The sequence below is a fragment of the Eutrigla gurnardus genome (genome assembly GCF_963514095.1).
Source record: "Eutrigla gurnardus genome assembly, chromosome: 10".
Lineage (NCBI taxonomy): Eukaryota > Metazoa > Chordata > Actinopteri > Perciformes > Triglidae > Eutrigla > Eutrigla gurnardus.
The window spans coordinates 8,442,924-8,464,253 of record NC_139924.1 but is presented as its reverse complement, the minus strand read 5'-3'; the positions used below and the strand labels follow the sequence as shown (position 1 = coordinate 8,464,253).

Genomic DNA, 21,330 nt, shown 5'->3' with positions numbered 1-21,330 from the left:
TTGTTAGACAGCTGCGCCCTCTAGTGGTCACCTGGTGTTCATAACGCAAAGCCAATACCAATGAGATTTGCCAAGTGGCTCGGCTACACTGCTCTTCTGAGAAAATGTGACACAAAAGACAGTGAGACTTGTTCTACCACCATTATGCAAGAATCAGCTTACTTGACACAAATTATGGCATTAAACAAATACAGTATGGTAGATGAGGCTAATGAGCAAAATGTATCACCAGCACAATGTTGTCAGCATTTATACATGGTTATTATAACATTTTATTTTAAAGTTCCTTCACATTTTGTGACACAATGTGACACACATAAGCACTTCAGCACACTCAAAATAAGTCTTATAAGCCGAGTGGTCGACTTTACCTTCTTTGCCTGACATGAGGAAAGAATGGTGAGCTGAGGAGAAAAACCCACAAACATCAGGTGCAGCAGTTGTCCAGTAGAATCATAAACAAAAGCCACAGCTGTTACATTTACATGTGGTCAAATCTAAACATAAACTTCTACCGGTTAATGATGGAAATCTGAATGCAGTGTCAGTGTTGGTGGGTCACATCTACCACCAGATAGCAATCAGCTCTGTCGGCTACCTGTCCCCACAAACGTTTGCATTTGAAAATAGTTTTAGGTATTGGATCAGAGTTGTGTTGTCAAGCGTTGGTTCAAGCTTGTTGTTCTCATTGAAGCTGACTTGATCTTCTTGGTGAGGTTACTTCGGACATCCTGCCCAGCCAGGAAGTAAAGGATGGGGTCCACACAGCTGTTGAAGCTGGCCAAGGGTCGGGTCACCTTGTAGGCCACACTGGAGGCCTCCAGCAAATTACAGCTGATCTAATGAACACATATAAAATGTGATGTACGGAGCTTTTAAAGTCATTATAACACATTTCTTATAAAAGCGCTTGCCCTTACCTGTGATGGATCGGCCTGCCTTAGGTATCTAAACGAGTAGTAAAGGCTCCTGGTAAGGTGGAACGGCAGGAAACAGAGCATGAATGTTGCCAGCACAATGATGATCATCTTCACTGACTTCTGCTTGGAGCGTTGGGCTGACATGCCGCCCCTATCGCCACTTTCAGACCCCCAGCCGGGCTCTAGGAGCTTCCGCACCATAAGGCCATAGGTCACCATCACCACCATGAAGGGCAGGGCAAACATGAGCACTGACACGGCCGAGCTGTACACCAGGAAGTCATCAAAATACTCTGGGCTGGTGGTGTCATAGCAGATCTGACCGGTCCCCCTTACCCTGAAAGGAGATTAACAAAATGTGGTTATTAAATAGCAGTGCAGGTTTGTATGGCATTGAACCACGGAAGAAAAAAATAGGAGTCCCATTAAGGCACCCTGAGATAAGGTACTTGCAAAAAATCAATCAATAGTGCCCACTTAAACACACTTTCAGTACACTGAACAGGGATATTAGTTAAGGAAGAACAGAAAGGAAGATAAAAGACAGAAATATATCAATGTAATCACCTAGTTCTTGAGAAGTAGAGAATAGGTGCCTGACAGAGTAAAACAATGGCCCACACTGCCACAGATACCAGCTTGGCCCGACGAGCGCTGACCCAGTAGAGGGAGCGCACTGGATAGCAGATGCCAATGAAGCGATGCAGACTGATACAGCACAGGAAGAGAATGGAACCTGCCAGAAAATCAATATTTAATATACTTCCCCACCCCCTATGTATCATACAATTTTGGATGATACAGAATGAACTTTTGCACTTTTCCTTGTGGTATATCACGTTGCCATAGCTACCATATAAGTTGGCATAAAACAGGAAGCGTATGATCTTGCAGAAGGGCTCGCCGAAGGGCCAGTGGTTCTCATCTGCGTAGTAATAGATGAGGAAGGGCAGAGTGAGGACGTAGAGCGTGTCGCACATGGTCAGGTTGAACATGTAGATGGTGGAGGGCTTCCAGCTCTTAGTGCGGAACACAATGATGTACAACGCCATGATGTTCAGCGCCAGGCCCGCTACAAAGACCAGGGCATAGCTGACGGGGAGGAGAATGAATTTGAATTCTTCGTTAAAGCGACAGTAGAAGGCGCTGGCGTTGGTTAGGCCGGTCATGTTGTCCTCAAACGTGGCCATCTCGGTTGGGAAAACACCTGAGGGAAAAAGGGAACAGATGACGAATACTTGAACCTGGAAAGATTTCAGTTTGAGACAACCGTGATCATACACAAGGAAATGTGAGATGTGGTACAGCGCACAGGTGTCTCACGGCAGATACAGGGCCGGGGGGGCAGTTTGGGTAGCCTTACTCAAAGGCACTTGGGCGGACTGGCCCCTCCCCAGCTACCAGTCAACACGCTGTACTCGGGCTCTGTGGTCTTGTTCCCAAGTCCCCCACGGACTGAGATACAGGACAGGAAATGAGTACGTCTGTAAGACAGTGATGTCAACCTATCACATTCTAGAAGGCCCCATGTCATTCAATATGGCATGCTCAAGCACAAACGACTGGTCCATCATGATTCCCCAATCAGATAAAATCACAATTCATTCATTCAGTCTTCTGTTGGAATAAATTAACAAGTGTGGGAGTGAATGTGTGTGTTTTAGGGCTGCAATATGGAATAGTGCTGTATGTCACAAGATGTACTGTAGTGTTCCACCATATTTACTTCATGAGGCATCCTGACATCTGGACACCTCGTCTCAGCAGATTACTGAAATACTTATCGGTCTAACCATACCTAACTCTTCTTTCGCCCCCAAAACACAAAACACTCTATATCTTTCAACGTTTGTGGTAATTACTGCAACTTCAAGTGCAGCTGTCTGTCTCAGGCAGAACAGGATTTCCAAAAACCTCATGGCTGAGAGAGGGATAAACGAGGAGCAACTTTTTTAACTCAAACCAGACCTGTTCACCCTGTTCAGACCTTTCTTTCTCGTTTCGTTGCTGACATGCAATGTTAACCTCGGTTAATTTCTCTTCCTCTATAGATCTATTTATCTGACAAACTCAAGTGCAAAGCCACGTAAAAGTGTTTCTTAAAAACATGTGTGTAAAAAGGACAGTAGCTGCCAGACTCACGTGTTTCTCACCTGAGCGCTGCGTTAACTCTCTGACATCATTGCCAGGCACATTGCCTCCTGCTCGCTCTGTACCCTTCGCTGTCTTCGCTTCCTTTCTTCCTCTTCAAAAGAGCTTGAAAGGTTGAATTTAAAAGAGAACAGACCTGAGACAGAGCGGCCCCTTCTGTTGTATCTACATCCACAGATGCCACACCAACCTGAGCACTAACTTACTATTCAGTTAAACTGGCTGTGCACAATGCATCCCAGGAAAAGCCCCCCAAAAAATGTATGAAATGACTCACACTGCGTGAATGATGGCGCCTCTCAAAGACAGTCATGCAGTGACCATCCTGTGTAATGTGTCCTCGTTCCCACGAGTAGAAGTACAAGACATAATGTGACTGTGTTGTTCAAAATAGGGTGAATGCCTAAGATACCTCAGTGGGGGAAAACCTGCGGAGGTGTGCGCCTGTCTGACAAGCTCTAGCCTGTATGCAGTTGGGCCTGGGGCTCTGATGTTAACTGTTAAATGGCAAATGAATAGGCCAAAACTGTCACCACCTTAAACTGTGCAAATATTTATTTATTTGTTGTTCCTTTTGGTAAATTCAGAAAGATGATGCATTAAATCCTATTGGGACCATTAAATGTAATCATTGCCGATACATAGAGGACTTTATAATGATCACCTTTTACTTGTTATTTGTCTTTGTAACCTAGCTTTTAACAGAGCATATGAATAAAAGTGATACTCAACACAATTAGCTAATTCTTCCTTCCTTTCTTTTTCTTTTTTTTACCACCAATACAAAAAAAGAAAAGTAAATCTCAATAAAACACACAACTATAAGCCTAAATATAAGTAAGTAATATCTTCTGCCATGTGATCAAATATATAAATATATGGTCCATTGTTGTGGGCCTGATAGCCATACTGACAACATGCATTTTAAAACAACAAAGAATATGAAAGACTACCTAAACTAACCATCTGTGCTGCTTTGTGTATTTTTGAACACTGTTTCACAGTAAAATGTCTTACCTTAATATGGCCAAACAGATATGGATGCTCCTATTCCAAACCGCAAGAGAAATCACAAACCAAAAGCATCCTGGCAGGATCCCAACAGATACAGTATAATCAAACAATGACTGTCAGCCATTTTCTTCCGTGCCACTGGCAGAAAGTTATGTGTGTGGGTGGTAATAGATGTGTTTGGTTGCTCTGACTGCGATTGTGTGTTTGCTTGAATATGTGCATGTTAGTTTGAGTGTCGAGGAAAGGTGAGAAAGAGTACTTAATGTCTTACCTGCTCTAGAAACTCTGTGTATTAATGATTACACGGCCTTTAACCTTAACCTTGACCATGGCACGTAGGAGGCTTGAAGTAAAACACTTGCCCGTCACGCTATTTATGCCTTTTCTTCCCTATCTAGCCAAAATGAATCCCTAGGGAGCCATATTAGTTCCACTCACTTGATTTTTTATTTTGTTTTGGTAAGATATTGCTGCCAACCACATAACATTTTTGTAGTTTGATATTAGTGGCACCAGAAATGCAAGCAGGAGTATCTATCTACATTTTTTTCTCACCCCAAAACCTATATTTCAATAACTGGTTAATTTAAAAACACGAGTAACCACACCTAACACACAAACACAAACAGGCTGCAATCGTGCATGTGGACGCTGTGTCAAATAACCTGCTCCTTGCAAGGGATCCAGACACCCTCCATTATAATTTATTCCTTTAATTGTTTACTCAGCACCCATTTCTAATGAACCCTGTGACCCCGTTTGACTTGGTTCTTCCCTGCACAGGAGTGTAAGCATCTTTGAGTACCAAAAAAGGACTATAATAATAATAATAATAATAATAATAATAATAATAATAATAATAATAATGATGATGATTATGATGATAACAACAATAATAATAATAATTAATATTATTATTATTATTATTACTATTATTGTATTATTATTATATTATTATCATCACAAAATAGTATAAAACGTTTTGCATACTCTTATTTTATTTATAAATGTTAACTTTAGCGTGTTTGTGTGTGTGCCATCTATGTTCATTTTACCTGAATTCGGATTAGGCTGAAAATAATATATAGTGCCTATTGATTTTTAATTACAACCCAATCATCTAAAATGTGTTCTTATTTGTTTGTTTCTTCTTCCATGTGTGTGTGTGTGTGTGTCTTTGTAATAGTCTGCTGTTCGTCCTAAACCGCGATCGATTTTTCCTGGATCGACTGCGGTTTCTTGTTGCTATGCAGGTCTGCGGGACGCAGGCTCCTGTCAGTGTCAGTCTTTTCTCCTTGAGCAGGCTTGAGCGGCTCGGAAAACCCGCAACGCTCAGTTGATAACGAGTCCCATCATGTTGTTATCCCCTTGTTTGATTCAAACCACCGTTTCGTACGCGTTCATCGAGGTTACTGTCGACGGCAGGCAAAAGGATGCAGAATTTAAAAAAAGGATGTCTTCCTGCTCCCAGTGTTTTCATCACAGACATGGCTGCTATCCCGCGCGTCGCCGCGTTGGGGAGCCGTTGAGCTTAGTTGCTGAAGGGGTTCCCCATTAATATCGCCCCCCTCCTCCCCTCCCCATCCTCTCCCTCTGCTTTTTCTTCTCCTGCTTCACAACACAGTACAGTACACACCAGACCTTTAGCGGTGTGCTCAGCCTATCCTTGTAGCTTCAGTTTCAGCTCTGTACAAACTAGCCATTTATCATCAATCATGGCCGCCGGAGTACAAATTTAACTCCCCCCCCCCTGTCGTCTGGAGGGGAGGATTTTTTTGTCTGAGGAGACAAAATATTAGTCCCGCACTGATTTGGATTTCCTCTTGGAATTTCAATACGTCTCGCAAGGGAAATATCATTCATGTCAATACTCCAAAATGCAGCCGCCGCCGAGGAAGGTGAGTGATCTCCGCGGAGTCCGTTATGTTGTAGCTGGGCTGTACAGACAATGACAGACAGATAACAGTGTAGTAACCTTAGACGTGGATGTTGTGTTTCACCAACCATGCAAAAAAAGCGTCCAATGCTGCCGGCTTAAGAACATCAAAGGGGAGAAACGACGCTAACAAACATTAGCAGTGTTTGCTAGCTAGTCAGTAACGTTAACCCAGTGACATTAATATCATCTATCCAGCCCTTGACGTTGTAGCGTGAACCGTCAAACGTCAAAGAACCCTAGCTAGAAAACGCTAGGTTGGCTAACGTGACACGTTATGTATAAAACACAACACCCCGTACGTAAGATAATATTGCGAGTGCCCTATTAATAACGTTGCGTCCTGTTGTAGAAATAACTTTAAATGCAAAAGTGCTATATACATACATTAGCATTTTTGCACGTTAACTTCTGGCAGCAACGCCATAGCTACGAGCGTTTACGTTGTAGTATACGGTCCACATATTTAGCGTCAGTATAGTGTAGCACCGTTGTTGCTAATTTAGCAATATGTCGTGGGTTTGTGACAAAAGTCCTCCCTCGCACATCATAATAAAGCTCTCGTTGCTCCACACTGTGATGCGTTTTTTCTTAAGGGAAGACCTTCACTCCGTCCAGGGTCACATCTTTCATCAAAGGCTGAGCTGACAAAAGCTAGACACACACACACACACACACACACACACACACACACACACACACACACACACACACACACACACACACACACACACTACTGAGGAGACATGCTGGCAGAGCCATGTCTGATATTGACTTATGGATTCTGTATGGGCAGAAGAAAGACCACAGCCGCCTATAGCTTGGTACCCGGTGTGTGTAAGTGAGGATATATTTAAGTTGTGTGTGTGTGTGTGTCCTGAAATAGATGCATGAGAGCCAATTACCCTGCTGTGAACCTCTGCACAGTTTTCTCTTAATTACCACATATCCCCCCAGTGCCATTTATGCTCCAGGTTTCTATGCACAGACCAGCTCTAAACATGTCACATCATGTCTGTAAAACACACACACACACACACACACACACACACACACACACACACACACACACACACACACACACACCCACTGTCACTGAGGCTGCAGAGATGTTGTCTTGTGCGATCATATGCTGCACCATTACGTATTCATTTTTGAACATTCTCACTGAAGTGTCTTTCCCGTTTAGCTTTCTATGAAAATACCTCCACTACTAAAGCTGGATCTATGTGCAAAAACTCTGATGTGATACCCCCTGCCAATGAGGCTGGCGCCACAGCCAGAGTGTATCAGTATTTGGCTGTTGGATACTAATCATTTATCTCCCAGTGCGACACATACAGCCTTTTTTAGTGTGTTGTCTGTGTCTCAGCACATCTGCTTACAGATTGAGCTGGCCTGACTTGATTTTATGTGGCTTAAATTATAGATGGCTGCTAATGAGGCTGAAAAGAGGCAATACATTTCTCCACAAGTTTAAAAAAAAAATGCAATCTGTCTAGCGATGTACATAGAGGAGTTGAAGCTTATGAGGCCATATTTTCCAGCAAGTTTGACCAACAAATCAGCAGGGTTAGCAAAACAGGAGCCACTTTTCAGCAGACTTCCCTGCTGCATCCATCATCTACCACAACACCAGCTGAGCTTCCTTTAACATGACCTTTTAATATACTGAATATCTCTTTTTCTTTGCCTCATAGCTAACATCTACATATACCATTTTTTTCACTGTTTACTTACTCTTTCCCCCTTCCTCTTCTTCTTCTCACTGGCACTCTTTCTCTCATCACCCCCCCCCCCCCCCCCTTCTAATGCCCAACCAACCCCATAGACACTCTTCCTCTCATTTTGTCTCCCCACCTCCCTTTCCCCTTCCCCATCTCCCCTTCTCTCCCTGTGGTTTCCTATGAGTGATAGAAGGTGAAATCAAGTAAAGTAATTTCGCCCAGATAATGTAATGAACCACTCCCTCCTTATCTTCAAAGACGTGGCACATGAAAGAAAGTAGTTCTCTCTCTCTCTCTCTCTCTGTGTGTGTGTGTGTGTGTGTGTGTGTGTGTGTGTGTGTGTGTGTGAATGCACTGTATGTTATGTTGTTGATTGTTTTGTCTTGAACAGTCATGAATTTGCCCACTGTTACTCTGGTGAAAGCTGATGGAATTCACCCGATAATACACAATGACCATCACAGTGACTCTGTATATGTTGACAGGAGTGTGTGTGTGTTTGTGTGTTTGTGTGTGTGTGTGTGTGTGTGTGTGCATGCTTGTTTGTGTGCATATTAAGTGTCTGTGTGAATGAGTGCAGGTTATAGCCCATTTAACCAAATAAATGTTTGCGCGAGGACACAGTTAGCATCGTTCTAATGCACATGGAGTCTGCTCCAAAGTGTTGTTTTTTGGCTGTTAAGTGTCATCAGTCACCTCTAAATTCAAAGCGCCCTCTGACCTCTCCAAAGTGACAAACCCGGAGACTGATTGTGACGGGAGTGTGTATGTGTGTGTTCCTTCCAGGTGACTCTAGAGCTGAGGACACACAATATAGCTGACAGGTGATTGGCAGATTGATAAATTGCTAGGGTTTGCATTATTTGTGCGTATCTGTGCACGTGTATGTAGGTCGCTGTGATACTATACCATCAAACATAATATTGCCCCTTTTTGTGCAGTCTGACTTTCTCTGCTTTTATCTCCTTTGTCTGTGTGACGGATAGATTTATCTTTTACCTTGAAAAGAGTAAATGCTCTTAATATGTTTGCTTTGTGCATTTAGTGATCTTTCATCCCCCCCCCCCCCCCCCCCATCATATTTTTGAATCAGTACTCAAATATTAGTAATATTGCTGATATAGCTATTTTATTTAACTATTTGATCAGTTGATGAACACAATATTAGCCAAATTAAATTGGCATTGATAACCTAATTTATAAATAATTTAAGTTAATAAGGCAAATATTTGCATTGCCTAGCTATTCAAATGTGAGGACTTGATGCTTTTCTCTCTAGCCTGTCATTTAATATTGAATATCATTGACTTTTAAGAATCCAAGGTCACTACATTTTTCATAGACTCACAATTTATTCAAAAAAATAATCAACAAATTCAAACAAGTAAATAATTAATAGCTCCTCTCCTACTGAATCAGGCTGCTGTATTTGTCACACTAGTGTTTGACTTTCTGTGATTTCATGTAATATTTAATCCTTGTAGGGTTGGGTGATATGGCTGCTGGAAAAAAAATAATTATAAATGATTAATGTGTATCTCACTTTCAGGCAGGTAGAGACATTCTCAGTTCAATGAACCCTTTTACGACCAGGAAAAGACAATATTCTAGCTTAGTATTTTAGCTACTATGACAACCAAAGTCTCAGATTATGTCTTGTTGTATATCTGATTATTGATATTATCAACGTGGAAGGATTTGTTGTCGGGTTTTCTGTAGAGCCATGAAATAAATAGCAGATGACAGATGAATAAATATCATTTCCTAACGTGTCTCTTTGTTTCCTCTAGGTCAAAGTGACACAGGAGCTGAAAAACACACACACAGAGCAGATGACGAGACTGCACTTTAAACACCAGAGCGAATGTGACCTGCTGGAAGACATGAGGTATGAGCACGCCTGTATCGCACGTGTGTTCTAAAACAATCCTGAATTGCCAGATGATTTTTAAATCTACTCTTCGTGCGACTGTGATACGCACGGCATGCACACATGGACATTGCCATACACGGAAAGAAAGAATAAGAAGAAAGGGAACTCATGATTGAAAGAGGAGTGGCATGATAAAGAAAAATAGTTGGAGAAGCATTGTCATGCTTCAGTTTTTTTGAGAACGACAAAGGGAAAATGCCGAAAGAATTTCCTGTTGCCCTCTTCCTGCTCTCTTTTTTTCCTCTTTCTTCTTTTCCAGATTTCATTCTGTATCACTCTCTGTCATCTTTTCCATGTTTTTTTTCTGTCTCTTTTGCTCTGACTATCTTTTAGTCTGTCTCCATATCTCTGGTTTTCATTTTGGCTCAGCTCTGTTTGCTCTTGACGTGTGTGATTCTGGCAGTTTTCCCTTTTGGATTTGGCAATGGGAGGAAACCCTGGTTCTTTCACACGCTCTCATTTTCTGTGTTGACTAAGCATTGATTATTTATGGCAGCAAACTCTGCTTCTCTGGCCTTCTCTGTTTCTCATTTTCACACTTTTTTCTACCTTTTCTCTCTCTATGACTTCCCTCTCTTTCCCTCCCTTTCACTCTTGGGGGCAGCTCCAGCTGTTTGAGAACAGATTGGCTTGTTGCTGCTGGGTTTTGGAGAGTGAACAAGACCCCAGTCTCACTTGTGGGAGAGAGGGAAAGCCAGTTGAACATATGCAGCCACAATGTGTTAGTTCTTTCAGTCAGTGAAGGATGGAGCTCCATGCCACTGGGTACAGATCTTCAAATTGGCTTTGTCATCCTCACGGTTGGAAGACGCTGCCTGTAGTGTTTTCTTAGTGTGATCCTCGAGCCTTAGCCATGTTTTGTAATTATTTCCGATGACACATTCTCCTGGTGGTAAAATCGGGAGCAGCAGGGTGGTGCGATGATTAGGGAGACTGCCTTTCAATCGGGAGTTCTGGACTCAAGCCCCTGCAGCAACAAGCATCTGCTTTGTCGATGTGTCCTTGAGCAAGACACTGAGGCCCTGCTAGTTTTTCTCCGGCTGTGATGTGGCACTTGTCTGACTTTATTGTAGAGATAGATATTTATTTTGTAACTTTGCCATTTCAAATTCAGAAGGGTTCAGTATCAGAAGCATCTGAAATTCACAACAGAGGCAACATGGCCAGTCAGCACACTGACTGACCTTGACCACTGTTACTGAACCAGCTGTCCTTTCAGAAGTCGGGTACCTGAGGTACTAAAAGACAACAGAAGGCCAAACTGTCCTCACCAATACCAATGAAATCACTGATCTGTTCAGTGGCCAAAAATAGTTCACATGTAGCCCGCATCAGAAGTACACAGGAAGAAAGAAGTTTATTTATTGATTCTTTCTATTCGGACTGACTGTCAAAACTATGTGACGTAGTTCGGTAATATGACTGATATGATACGTCGATCAACGGGACATCATTGTCTACAAACATTCCCTGGTTCCAGCTTCTGCACTGGTCTCTGCATACTATGTTATGCATCATTGTAATATCAAATATCTTTAGGTTTTGGACCCTTTTTTTTTTCTTCTTTTTTACTATTTTCAGAAATACATGCCCTACATGGTAAATGAAGGTAATACTGCAGCAGTGCTTTCCGCAGGGTGAAGCAATTATTGACCTGTCTGTCCCAATGCAGGCCCAGAATGCAGAGTTGATGCCTGCAAACAATCAGTGAATGGACTACAGTAGAAAGCTAGCCAGTTAGCTTACACTGGGCCAGTAATGCCAATGAGAGGATATTGTTGTAGTTAAACACACTTTTGATGGATCTGCACTGAAACTATGACTCTGCAATTGTTTATGTGGACTGTAGATCACTTGGCTGGACTAAAAATCCTCTCGACTACAAAAAACCTCTCGGTAACTGAATTAAACACATACACTGTTGACAGATGCACATTTACTGCCTAAAGCCTACAGTAGATTTTAACTCTTAGATCCCAAAATCTGCTCTGATGTTATTTCACCTAATTAATCCACAGGCTGGCTTTAATCAACAGCCACACTGAAACACACATGCACACACACGTTGCTAGCTATATTACATGTGTTTGTTTATTTTTTATTGTAATAGGAAAGATAAAGAAACGAATAAAGAAAGAAAGCGAGAAAGTGTTGTGTATTTAATCCCCTAGTGCTGCATTTTAGCTGGACTAGCCTTAGGAGAGAGGATAAGAGAGAAGGGGGAAGAAAACGATGACGAGTTGGTGGAGTCAACTTGGTGTCCTCAATCCAGTTAAATCCTCCATACCCTTATGTCTGCCCCAACACACACACACACACACACACACACACACACACACACACACACACACACACACACACACACACACACACACACACACACACACACAGAGAGCAAACCATTCAAATAGGCAACTCTCATACATACTTCTATTCACCTCATACAACATTGACCTGGCTTTCTTATACGTACTTGGCCTTCCTTCTTCATACAAACATGCTTTTACTTTAACAGTGGAGGTGTAACACAGTTTCAATATTGAAAATATTGTTCGGGTTACAGTGAATTTAACCAAACTGCAGGAAAGCCTTCACCGTGGCACTCTGCATGATGATGGCCTTTCTGCAAAGGTATTGTGTGCCTTGCCCTACAGCGCTGCGTTTAAAGTCTGTTCCCATGATTGGCATGGTGGTGCTTTACAGCATATTCTACTTTTTGAGTGCTTGCAAAGTCGAATGCATCGCATACCATTACCATAGTCTAGACAGAGTGCTTTATAAAGAATCTACAAAGAGTTTTGTCAATCATGGAGATGAAAGTAATCAGAAAACAAAGAATGAAAATGATGGCTGGACTGCACTGTACTAGAATGGGGGCCCTGTTGGGAATTTAATGTGTGGCACATTTGCATGGGATAAATGAAATGTGTATTTCACACAAACCGATCTGCTGATGTCATTAACTTATAATGGGTCTCCATGCTGAGTAGCTAGATGAGCCTTCTCGATTTGAACCCAAACTGTTATCAGATACCTCATTAATGTGTTTCACTGCAGCCTCTATAATCTAGGAAGAGGAGAAAAAGCAGGCACTCATTGGGGGGAAAAAGAGCCCAAATTAATGCAATGCTGATTCACACCCTGCTAAAATAATTAGGTGGCCTCTGTGGTGACAGCACAGACAGCCTCTGCTATTCACAATCACAGGAGAACCTGAGTTATTCTTGACCCAGGGGATTAGGATGAGATGCGAGAAGATGTCAGGGTTATTTCTCTCTCAAAATAAGGTGAAGGTGATTGTTCAACCATAACCAACTGAAAGTTAATTTATTTTGAGAGGAACATGTATGTCACATCCTAAACAAATCACCATTTGCCTACGATGCCTTTAGGAATCATTGGCTATGACTCAGATGAACTTAAACTCCTTGATTGAAATGATAATAGTGATGATTTGCTATAACATGTTTCTGTTTAAGTAATAAAGGGGGCACTTGGCAGTCAGTTATACACATTACAAATAAGAATCAAACAAAACCATCTAATCTGTGCCGTTGTATTGCATAATTTATATAATGCTGGATTTATTTTTCCAGCTATTTAATACAATGTTCTTAAAGTGTGTGTATGTGTGTATATATTAATCATTAAGCTATATTGTCAGGTTTTTGGTAAAGAGGGAACAGGATTTGAGCAATGAGTAATTCATATAATCAACATGTGATATGTGCCTAATTATACAGTATTTCTGTTGTCTATTGTTACCTATGTGCCACAGCAGAAGTTGGTTTGTAAAATAGAAAACTAACAATCTGTTCATTTGACTATAGTCCCGTTCAGTGCAATGACAACAGATGCAATTTCCCGTGATTAATTAACCATGGCAGCACACTAAGCAGTCAGCCACTGAGTGTAGATGCTTTATTCTATTACGGATTCAAGTGCTACGCTTCAAATTATCCTGAACTGTGACAAAGTGGCAGCCAACAACATTCACTGAAAATTACATTTTCGTTTCAGGAATGACTTCATGTCATTACAAAGATTTCTTCCACATTTCATGTTTCAGAAGCCATAACTGATAAGTATGCTCTGGGGTTATGGCCACACGCCTTCAGTTAGGCCGAGAGGGAATAGTTTGGCTCCCGTTTCCATTTCTGATTTTGTCACAATAATAATGTTTTGATAATTGAATTCCCCCCACCACATGCAAGTCAATGCACGGGGTTGGTTATAGCACAAGGCCTTTGAAACAGATAGGAATTCAAGGCTGTGGGGAGTTTTTATTGGTTTGTGAGCTGATCAGAGGGAGCTTTATCTTTCACTGTTTGAAGTGTTAAAATTATTGTGTTCCGAATGACCAGTAGGAGCTTTCACAATCACATCCAACAACAAACCTAAACATAATCCTGCAACTTTAACTCTGTTTACCTCCAAACCATGAGGGGTTAACTAATTACAGAGTGTCTTCCAGCATTTTCAAAGGCTTTAGCAAATTTGTGCTGGAAGAAAACTGGTGGGATGGGTTTGTATAATGGTAATGCTTTAGGCGCTAGCACACGGGCCCATCGGGATTTAACTTGCAGTAGTCCATTTCAATCTTTTCATTGTGTTGCTTGTAACTTAACATCCGTATTGTAGGCCTATTCTCAAATTGAACAAAACAGCGATGGCTGTTGCCTGTCTGTTTTTCATGGAGTGGAAACGCTGCAGAGATTCTGCTCTATTGTGTCTTGTGGCGATCACGCAGTGTGAAAACATAACCTCCCTCCTCTGCCTCTCTCAGTCTATGACTCATGTTGCTTATCCTGTTGTCACTGATCTCAGGCTGTGTCCTGTAAACCATTGATCTCAGCTGTTTTCCCACGATTAATCATTCCCTTTCTCCGCCTTCACACACGCACATACAGTATATACACTTAGCGTCCACTCCTAAGCACTTAAGTATTTCCTGTCAGAGACACTCAAATGGGTATTTTTTTTTCCCCTCTTTTTTTTCTTCATGCACAGCTGATGCTGACACTGCTTTTTGAGTCATGTACCATTTACAAACATGCACAAGTGATGGACAGACAGAGGAGAGGGAGGGAGAGAGGGTAAGAAAGCAGAGTGTAGAAAGTCAAGGAGGAGTGGATAACTGGAACAAATGCGTAGGTGGAGGAAGGGTATGGAGAGGTTTTAAGGATAGAAAGAAATAGACTTTGGGCAGAACAAATGAACAAGTCTTGATTTGTCTGACAAGCCTCTTAGGTGAAGTACTGAATACTGCACTAACACAACAGAAACTGATATTATAACATTTGAAATAACTGTTCAAGACTTGACCCGAATGGTCCGTTCGGTTTGTTTCCATTCCGTCTTAAGAAACGTATATCTGTATTTATATGTTTATATTTATATTTTTGTGTCACACAGTGTCACCATGGTTGCACGAGAAGCCTAGACATGTCCAAAGATCCCAGTGAGGATATGTGTTTGTCCACGTGTGCTGGTGTTGATTTGACTTGTAAGTCTCAGGGGGCCTTAATTGTACACAAGTATACTGCAGTACTGCAATAATGAAGCAGGAAAAGCTTATTTATGGGCTGTGCATTCATTTGTTGGAGAGCCAGCATTCATATTTGCATAATAGTGTGTATGTATGTGGTTTGGGGACAGAACCAGAGATTAGAAGGTTGAACCTGTGCGTCTGTCTATGTGTAGGGTTGAAAAAGCTTATCTAATTATATATATTGTTAATTTGAAATACAGTAGCGGCTACGGAAATTGAAACACATATTGTGATTAAGTCACAGCCCACACCTTATTTTACATCATAGATGCAACCCTAAAGATTTCTTCACTAGGAAATGAGTCAAGTTTCTCAAAAAAAGCTGTTTGGTACACCATCGTAGTCATTTCTATTTCCCCTAGCTGTATGTTCGTAAGGTAGCTTCGTTGATTAAAGTGCTTTGTCTTATAAACAAAAGGTCCTGAATTCGAGGTTCACTAGTGCCTTTGCTACGGTAGCGCAGCACAGACATTGTATCAAAAGTTGAAGAAAGAAAACTTCCGAGATGGATAAGATACAGAAACACTTTGTGATGTTGACAGCCAAATGCAGTCACTTTAATCTATAACAGTACCAATGCTGTACCAATTTTCAAATATTTCCTCCTCCTAACTTCGTAAATGTGAGGATTTGCTCCTACTCTTGATTCCTCTCTTTATATGTCAAATATTTTTGTCTTTGGAATATGCCAATTTGAACAGTACGCTATGTGTTGCTAGGACGGCGCTGTGGCTTAGTTGGTTAAAGCGCCTGTCTAGTAAACAGGAGATCCTGGGTTCAAATCCCAGCAGTGCCTTTTCTATAGTTGAAATTGTGGGTAAAAAAAAAAGAAGGTAAAAGTGAACTCCTGTCCTCTCCCTTAAAAACTTCTGTGGTTCACTACTTCCCACCCACACTCTCCACTTCTTAATATCCTAACCTGAAGTGCTGTGCAAATGCTGGATGATTTATCAATAACGAAATTCCCAGCAAGGCCTTGTCCATGTTGGAAGGAATGCTTACATTTGTGTGACTTTAGATATAAGTGGTCAGTTGTAATCATTGTTGCGGTATCTTATATCTGAATATTTATATAAGAGAATTTCCCATACTTAAAATGTGATTTCAAAAGTGATATATGATAAAATCGAATCCATCATTTCACTGCCAAAGTCTAAGGCCTTCCCTTTAACATGGCTCTTACATCATACCTCTTGATCAAAATAAACAGTAAATCTTGTGCTGCTGCACTGGGGTCTGAATCAAAATACAGTTCTATGCTGCTTAGTCATTTGAAGACATTCAATGACACCGGCCAAAAAGCCTACTGGGTGCTCCTACTCCATTTTCCTCAATTTCTTAAATTCACTCTAACAGTAGCAGCATTCAGTTTGAGGTGATGCAATGCAATGCAATATGTTGCTTGTGTGATTTCTTTTTTTTTTAAATCCAGGGTTGTAGTGGTATAGCCATGGCGCTGTGGCTTAGTTGGTTAAAGCGCCTGTCTAGTAAACAGGAGATCCTGGGTTCAAATCCCAGCAGTGCCTTTTCTACAGTCAATGTAGAAAAGGAGCACCCTGATAAAACTTGATAGACAAAGGATTATGTACAACATTTCTATGATTCCAGGCATGAGATATCCCAGGAGTCCCTTTTCACACGTTACAGTTCTCTGCTTTCATCCTGAATTTACTGTATTTAAATCTAAAATACTGCTTTTAGAAAAGCAGTAATTCTCTGTAGAGCTATCATTACATCAGGTCAAATTAAGGTTATTATGATTAAGTTGTGTTTGTTTGTATTGTTGATAATTAACCTCTGAAATAGTGTGTATTTCTATTGCACACGAGGCTCCATAGTTTGTCAGGGCTTGGTATTGCAGAACGTTGATACTGACACAAAGAATAAAAACGACTGTCACTGCTGATCTAGTTTAGCTTGGAACTGAGGACGCACATCTGTCCGACGGCCAGAAGAACAAGAGCTTCAGTGCCCTGAGCCCAGAGACATTTTTCACATACGAATGGCTATGATCATCAAGTGTCATGTTGCAAAGTAGGGTGACTTTGTTCAGCCCATTTTGATGTGAGAGATCACATGAATGCTGTGATCATACAGAATTGTTCTTCTACAGTTTGATACTTCATATAGTTGTTTTGTGGTTTGGAAACCAGCAGTTAAGACTGACCCATGAATCGCATGGAGAGTTGTATGCTAATTCTGTAGAGCAACGCTGGTTTTTGAATCGATCTCAAAAGACTGCCCCGTGTGAGGCTCGAACTCACGACCTTCAGATTATGAGACTGACGCGCTGCCTACTGCGCCAACGAGGCCTGGAGTGCGCCGCGTACATGTGTGTTTCTGACCGCAGACTCAATACGGAGGACCGGTGCGTGTGAATGGGGAGGGAGCGTGTCGCGTTTCAACTGAGGGGGGCGGAGTTAAACACTAAACACGTGCTGCAGCCTCTTGCAGTAGGTCATTGACAGTTGGAAATAGTGCAGACTTTTCAGTGAGAAATTATCATGCCTCTTTTTAGCCACAGCCAGAAAAGTAGCCGATACAGCAGGTATAACACAGAATTGGAAACATTTGAAAAGAAGCAGTGTCTTATTTGTCTTGGCTGTAATTAGCATAGACAGAATTGGCAGTAATTATGCTGTCTACACTTCCAGTAAGTTCTGTTTTGTTTCCCTTCCCTGTTGTTGCTTGATTGCTATACCATTCCCTCAAAGTCTTTTATTGAGTTTAGTTTTTAAACAGAATTGGTTTGGTGAGTAGAATGTTCCAATACATTTTAGTTCTACAATAAATCCTTGTTTTACATATAGTCAGTGCGGTTTTAAAATGCGATTTAAACTTAGCGCTTAGCAAAAGTCCTACCACGCAGGATTTAGATGGAAATAATGTTAATTCATTTAAATTAAACATCCAGCTAAACTAATTCCGATTTATGCTTTTGTGGTGTGGTAAATATTTTGATTGTGGGATGCTTGCTGTTAGAAAAAACATTTTCTTCTTGCGTTACATGATTTAAATTTTTGCATAATTCAATTGTCAAATCGAATGTCGACTATCTTTTGTAACTGACAATTACAAAAGACTAGATTACAGTAATTATCCAAATTAGTTTGGGTTGATGTGGCTTAGTTTGTTAAACTGCCTCCCTAGTTAACCAGAGATCGTTGGTTCATATCCCAGCAGTGGATTTTCTTTCCAGAATTAAAAATTTAGAGAATTTATTCTGTTACATCTTTCATGTGATCTCAATAACATCATAACAAGATATATTTTGAAAAAGAGAGGAGACACAGAACAAACATGGCCACAAAAAGCACCGTACTTACAGCATCAGAAACAATCACAGAGTTCAATCAAAAGATTTTTAAAAATTGGGGTGGGACTTTCAAGATTTAAAGCCTTTTATAATTCATTGAATTCCCAAAAGTTAGCTAAAAATGTGATCTGGTCTGGGGAACAATAACTTTAATTCTAGAAGAGATGTTATATATTGAGGCTGCTGTTGTTGCAGACATGTTGAACTACAGCACCCATATTGCTATACATATACATATTGATGCTATTGAGGACTATTCACATTTTTTATATACCACACAATTCTGGGTGTGGTATCTGAATATAATTTACCTCAAAATATGCGGGAAAAACGTATGTGTACCCGGCGTTGTCATCTCCATTATGCATGCTGCTTTGTTCATTCAGCAAACCGTGCATAGTACATTTATCTGTCTGTGGTATCTTATACCTAATGTTATGTTTTTCATTCTGCACATTCCTGCCCTGTGATAAGAGCTTCCACTGTCCCAGCTGCCAGGATGTTGTGTGATGCAAAGCGGGCAAGGGGGACATTTGTAGGAGTTTGAACTTTCTGTGGGTCAGAACGTGGGTCAGTCTGGCATTAAGACAGTCCCGAGACATCCGAGGAGACCAAATGTGTTTGTCACACTTATGCTTACTGATTTATATATGTGTATACATCTCTACAATATACTTTTGTATGTTTTATTTACTGTCTCATTACGGGTGAGATACTGCTTGAATTTATAACATGTATTTAATAATCTATTCCCCATAAACAATATCTGTCTCTCTCTTTCTCCCTATAGAACCTACAGTATGAAGAAGGGACAGCTGGAGAGGGACTATGCACAGGTGAGGATGCTCAATGTGGCGCTGTGGCTTAGATGGTTAAAGCGCCTGTCTAGTAAACAGGAGATCCTGGGTTCGAATCCCAGCAGTGCCTTTTCTACAGACTGCTGTGGTTGAGGAGATTGTGGTATGGAAAAAGATACAAGTGAAGTGCTTTCCTTTCCAAAAGCTGCTTAGTCTACTAATGCATTGAACCCCTAGCCAGGCTAGCGCCGCCTACTGGTTCCGGCAAATTTAATTTGCCTCAACCATATAGTCAGGGAACTAGCAATGCGTTTCGGTTTGCTCCGTCCGCCAGAGCGGACGGACCAATCAGCGAGCAGATGTGGCGATGACGGGCGATGACGGGCGATGACGGGCGATGACGTCGAACTGAAGCGCCCAAACTGAAATACCGGTGTAGTTCCCAAGCTGCGGTAAACAGTTGACGAGATGGATGTCGGCGAAGCTATACGCTCTGTGCTTGAAACTATTCAGGATATTAAAGACTTAAAGCCAGAACAAGAAGCATGTTTGACGAATTTTTTGGAGGGCAAAGACGTTTTTGGACTTCTTCCTACCGGGTTTGGGAAAAGTTTAATTACTACCATGAATATAGAAATAGAGTTGTTTTACCCACCCCAGTAATACTTGTCCGTGAAGGTAACGTTGACGTTACGGTGGACTTGCGAGATTTCTTTATATCCCTCGGAGTTTTAGACGGAGTGGGTTCTCTGTCTCTTTTTTCAACGACACTTGCACTTGCTCCAGTGTCCGATGTCTCCTTGTCTTTCCAAGTATTAATTATATCCGTGTCGTTTTGTAATCGGACAAGTACTCGGTAACATTTCATGCACAACCGACTGGAGCGAAGCGGTGTTTTGATCAGATTCAAACCGAACTTTGAAAGCAGACTTTCTGTCTTACTGTCAAATATAATCTTTGAATGCGTTATTGTTCCTTTGATGCGTAGATTTGAGGAACAGAAACGACAACACTCGTCAATACACATGTTCTTCTTCTTGTTGTTGTTTTACGGCGGTGGGATGTCAATAGCCTACACATGTTTTCAATATGCTCAAAAAGACTACAATGCTAAACCACCCGGCTTCCGGCGCATAGTATACGTCACCGCCAAGCAGCAGCGATTAGTCGAAGCAAACGGAAGCAACCGCCTCCCGGAAGCAAACGAATCTCTACGGCTCGTGTTCAGACGCTATATGAAATGTAATGAAGTAAGCGGCTGATGCATCAGGCTATTGAACCCCCACTTACCTAGTGCAAATGTGGAATCATGTCATAATGAAGGTTAAAATGTTAATATGTGTAGAAAGAGAAAAAGGATTTATCTGTCAGGATAAAATTGGTCAATTTTTGTGGTCGGAGGTCATACTTGTAGGCCCAAAACGGTTGTTAGAAGCATGGGGGAGCCCCAGGAGAATTATATCAGACATACTGTATTGCCAACATTTTTAAAATTGATGTAGTGTGATTAGTTTGATATGCTTACATTTCTAAAAAATCAGTCTTAGAACTCTCCTGAAACCTGAGCCAGAGATTCAGAAATAGTGCATTAAGCACTTTAATGTTTTTTGTTAAACTTGGCTTAAAAGAAAGGCCAGATCAAAGCCTCACACTTTGTGTTGTTACTCAACTCTACTCTCCTGATGACACTGTTGGGAAATGTGTCGTATCACACAAACAGCAGTGCATCAGTATTAGATCACTCCTTAAGCCTGACCACAAGGCTCACAAATTGTGCAGCGCTTAATGTTTTCAGTTCAACTTGGCCATTCAGCACATTTGTTACAGATTAAACCTAAACTGTTAAATTAATGCCTGAGGTTTATTTGTTTCAGGCAACTGGCCAGCATGTGAGAAGAAGCCAAACACATCAGTGGAGATTAAAAAAGTGAATGGAATGTTGAAATGTTCAAACATAAGTCTTGAGCAATAGTTCAGTCTAACCT

General features: G+C 41.2%; 2 protein-coding genes across 7 annotated transcripts in view; one reads left to right on the top strand and one right to left on the bottom strand.

Moving 5' to 3' along the window:
• Nucleotides 1–631: 631 nt before the first annotated feature.
• Nucleotides 632–4,374, bottom strand: p2ry2.1 (purinergic receptor P2Y2, tandem duplicate 1). Of its 5 annotated transcripts, XM_084019166.1 has the most exons (6): nt 3,349–3,767; nt 3,074–3,176; nt 1,774–2,127; nt 1,488–1,656; nt 921–1,257; nt 632–839 (listed from the first exon to the last, which is right to left on the bottom strand). In XM_084019166.1, exons 3-6 carry the CDS (start codon nt 2,108–2,110, stop codon nt 645–647), a joined length of 1,038 nt encoding a protein of 345 aa, XP_083875292.1. In that variant the 5' UTR covers nt 2,111–2,127; nt 3,074–3,176; nt 3,349–3,767; the 3' UTR covers nt 632–644. The 5 variants fall into 5 exon arrangements, with proteins under 5 accessions (XP_083875292.1, XP_083875293.1, XP_083875289.1 ...); XM_084019167.1 differs by lacking the exons at nt 3,074–3,176; nt 3,349–3,767 and adding an exon at nt 4,357–4,374; XM_084019163.1 differs by lacking the exons at nt 3,074–3,176; nt 3,349–3,767 and adding an exon at nt 4,089–4,264.
• A 1,345-nt stretch (nt 4,375–5,719) lies between these two features.
• Nucleotides 5,720–21,330, top strand: part of fchsd2 (FCH and double SH3 domains 2) — a 55,574-nt gene continuing 39,963 nt past the window's right edge. For both annotated transcript variants that reach the window (XM_084019158.1, XM_084019157.1), the window contains exons 1-3: nt 5,720–5,983; nt 9,539–9,636; nt 19,339–19,384. In XM_084019158.1, coding sequence (XP_083875284.1) covers nt 5,963–5,983; nt 9,539–9,636; nt 19,339–19,384 — 165 coding nt within the window. In that variant the 5' untranslated portion in view covers nt 5,720–5,962. The remainder of the gene's footprint in view (nt 5,984–9,538; nt 9,637–19,338; nt 19,385–21,330) is intronic.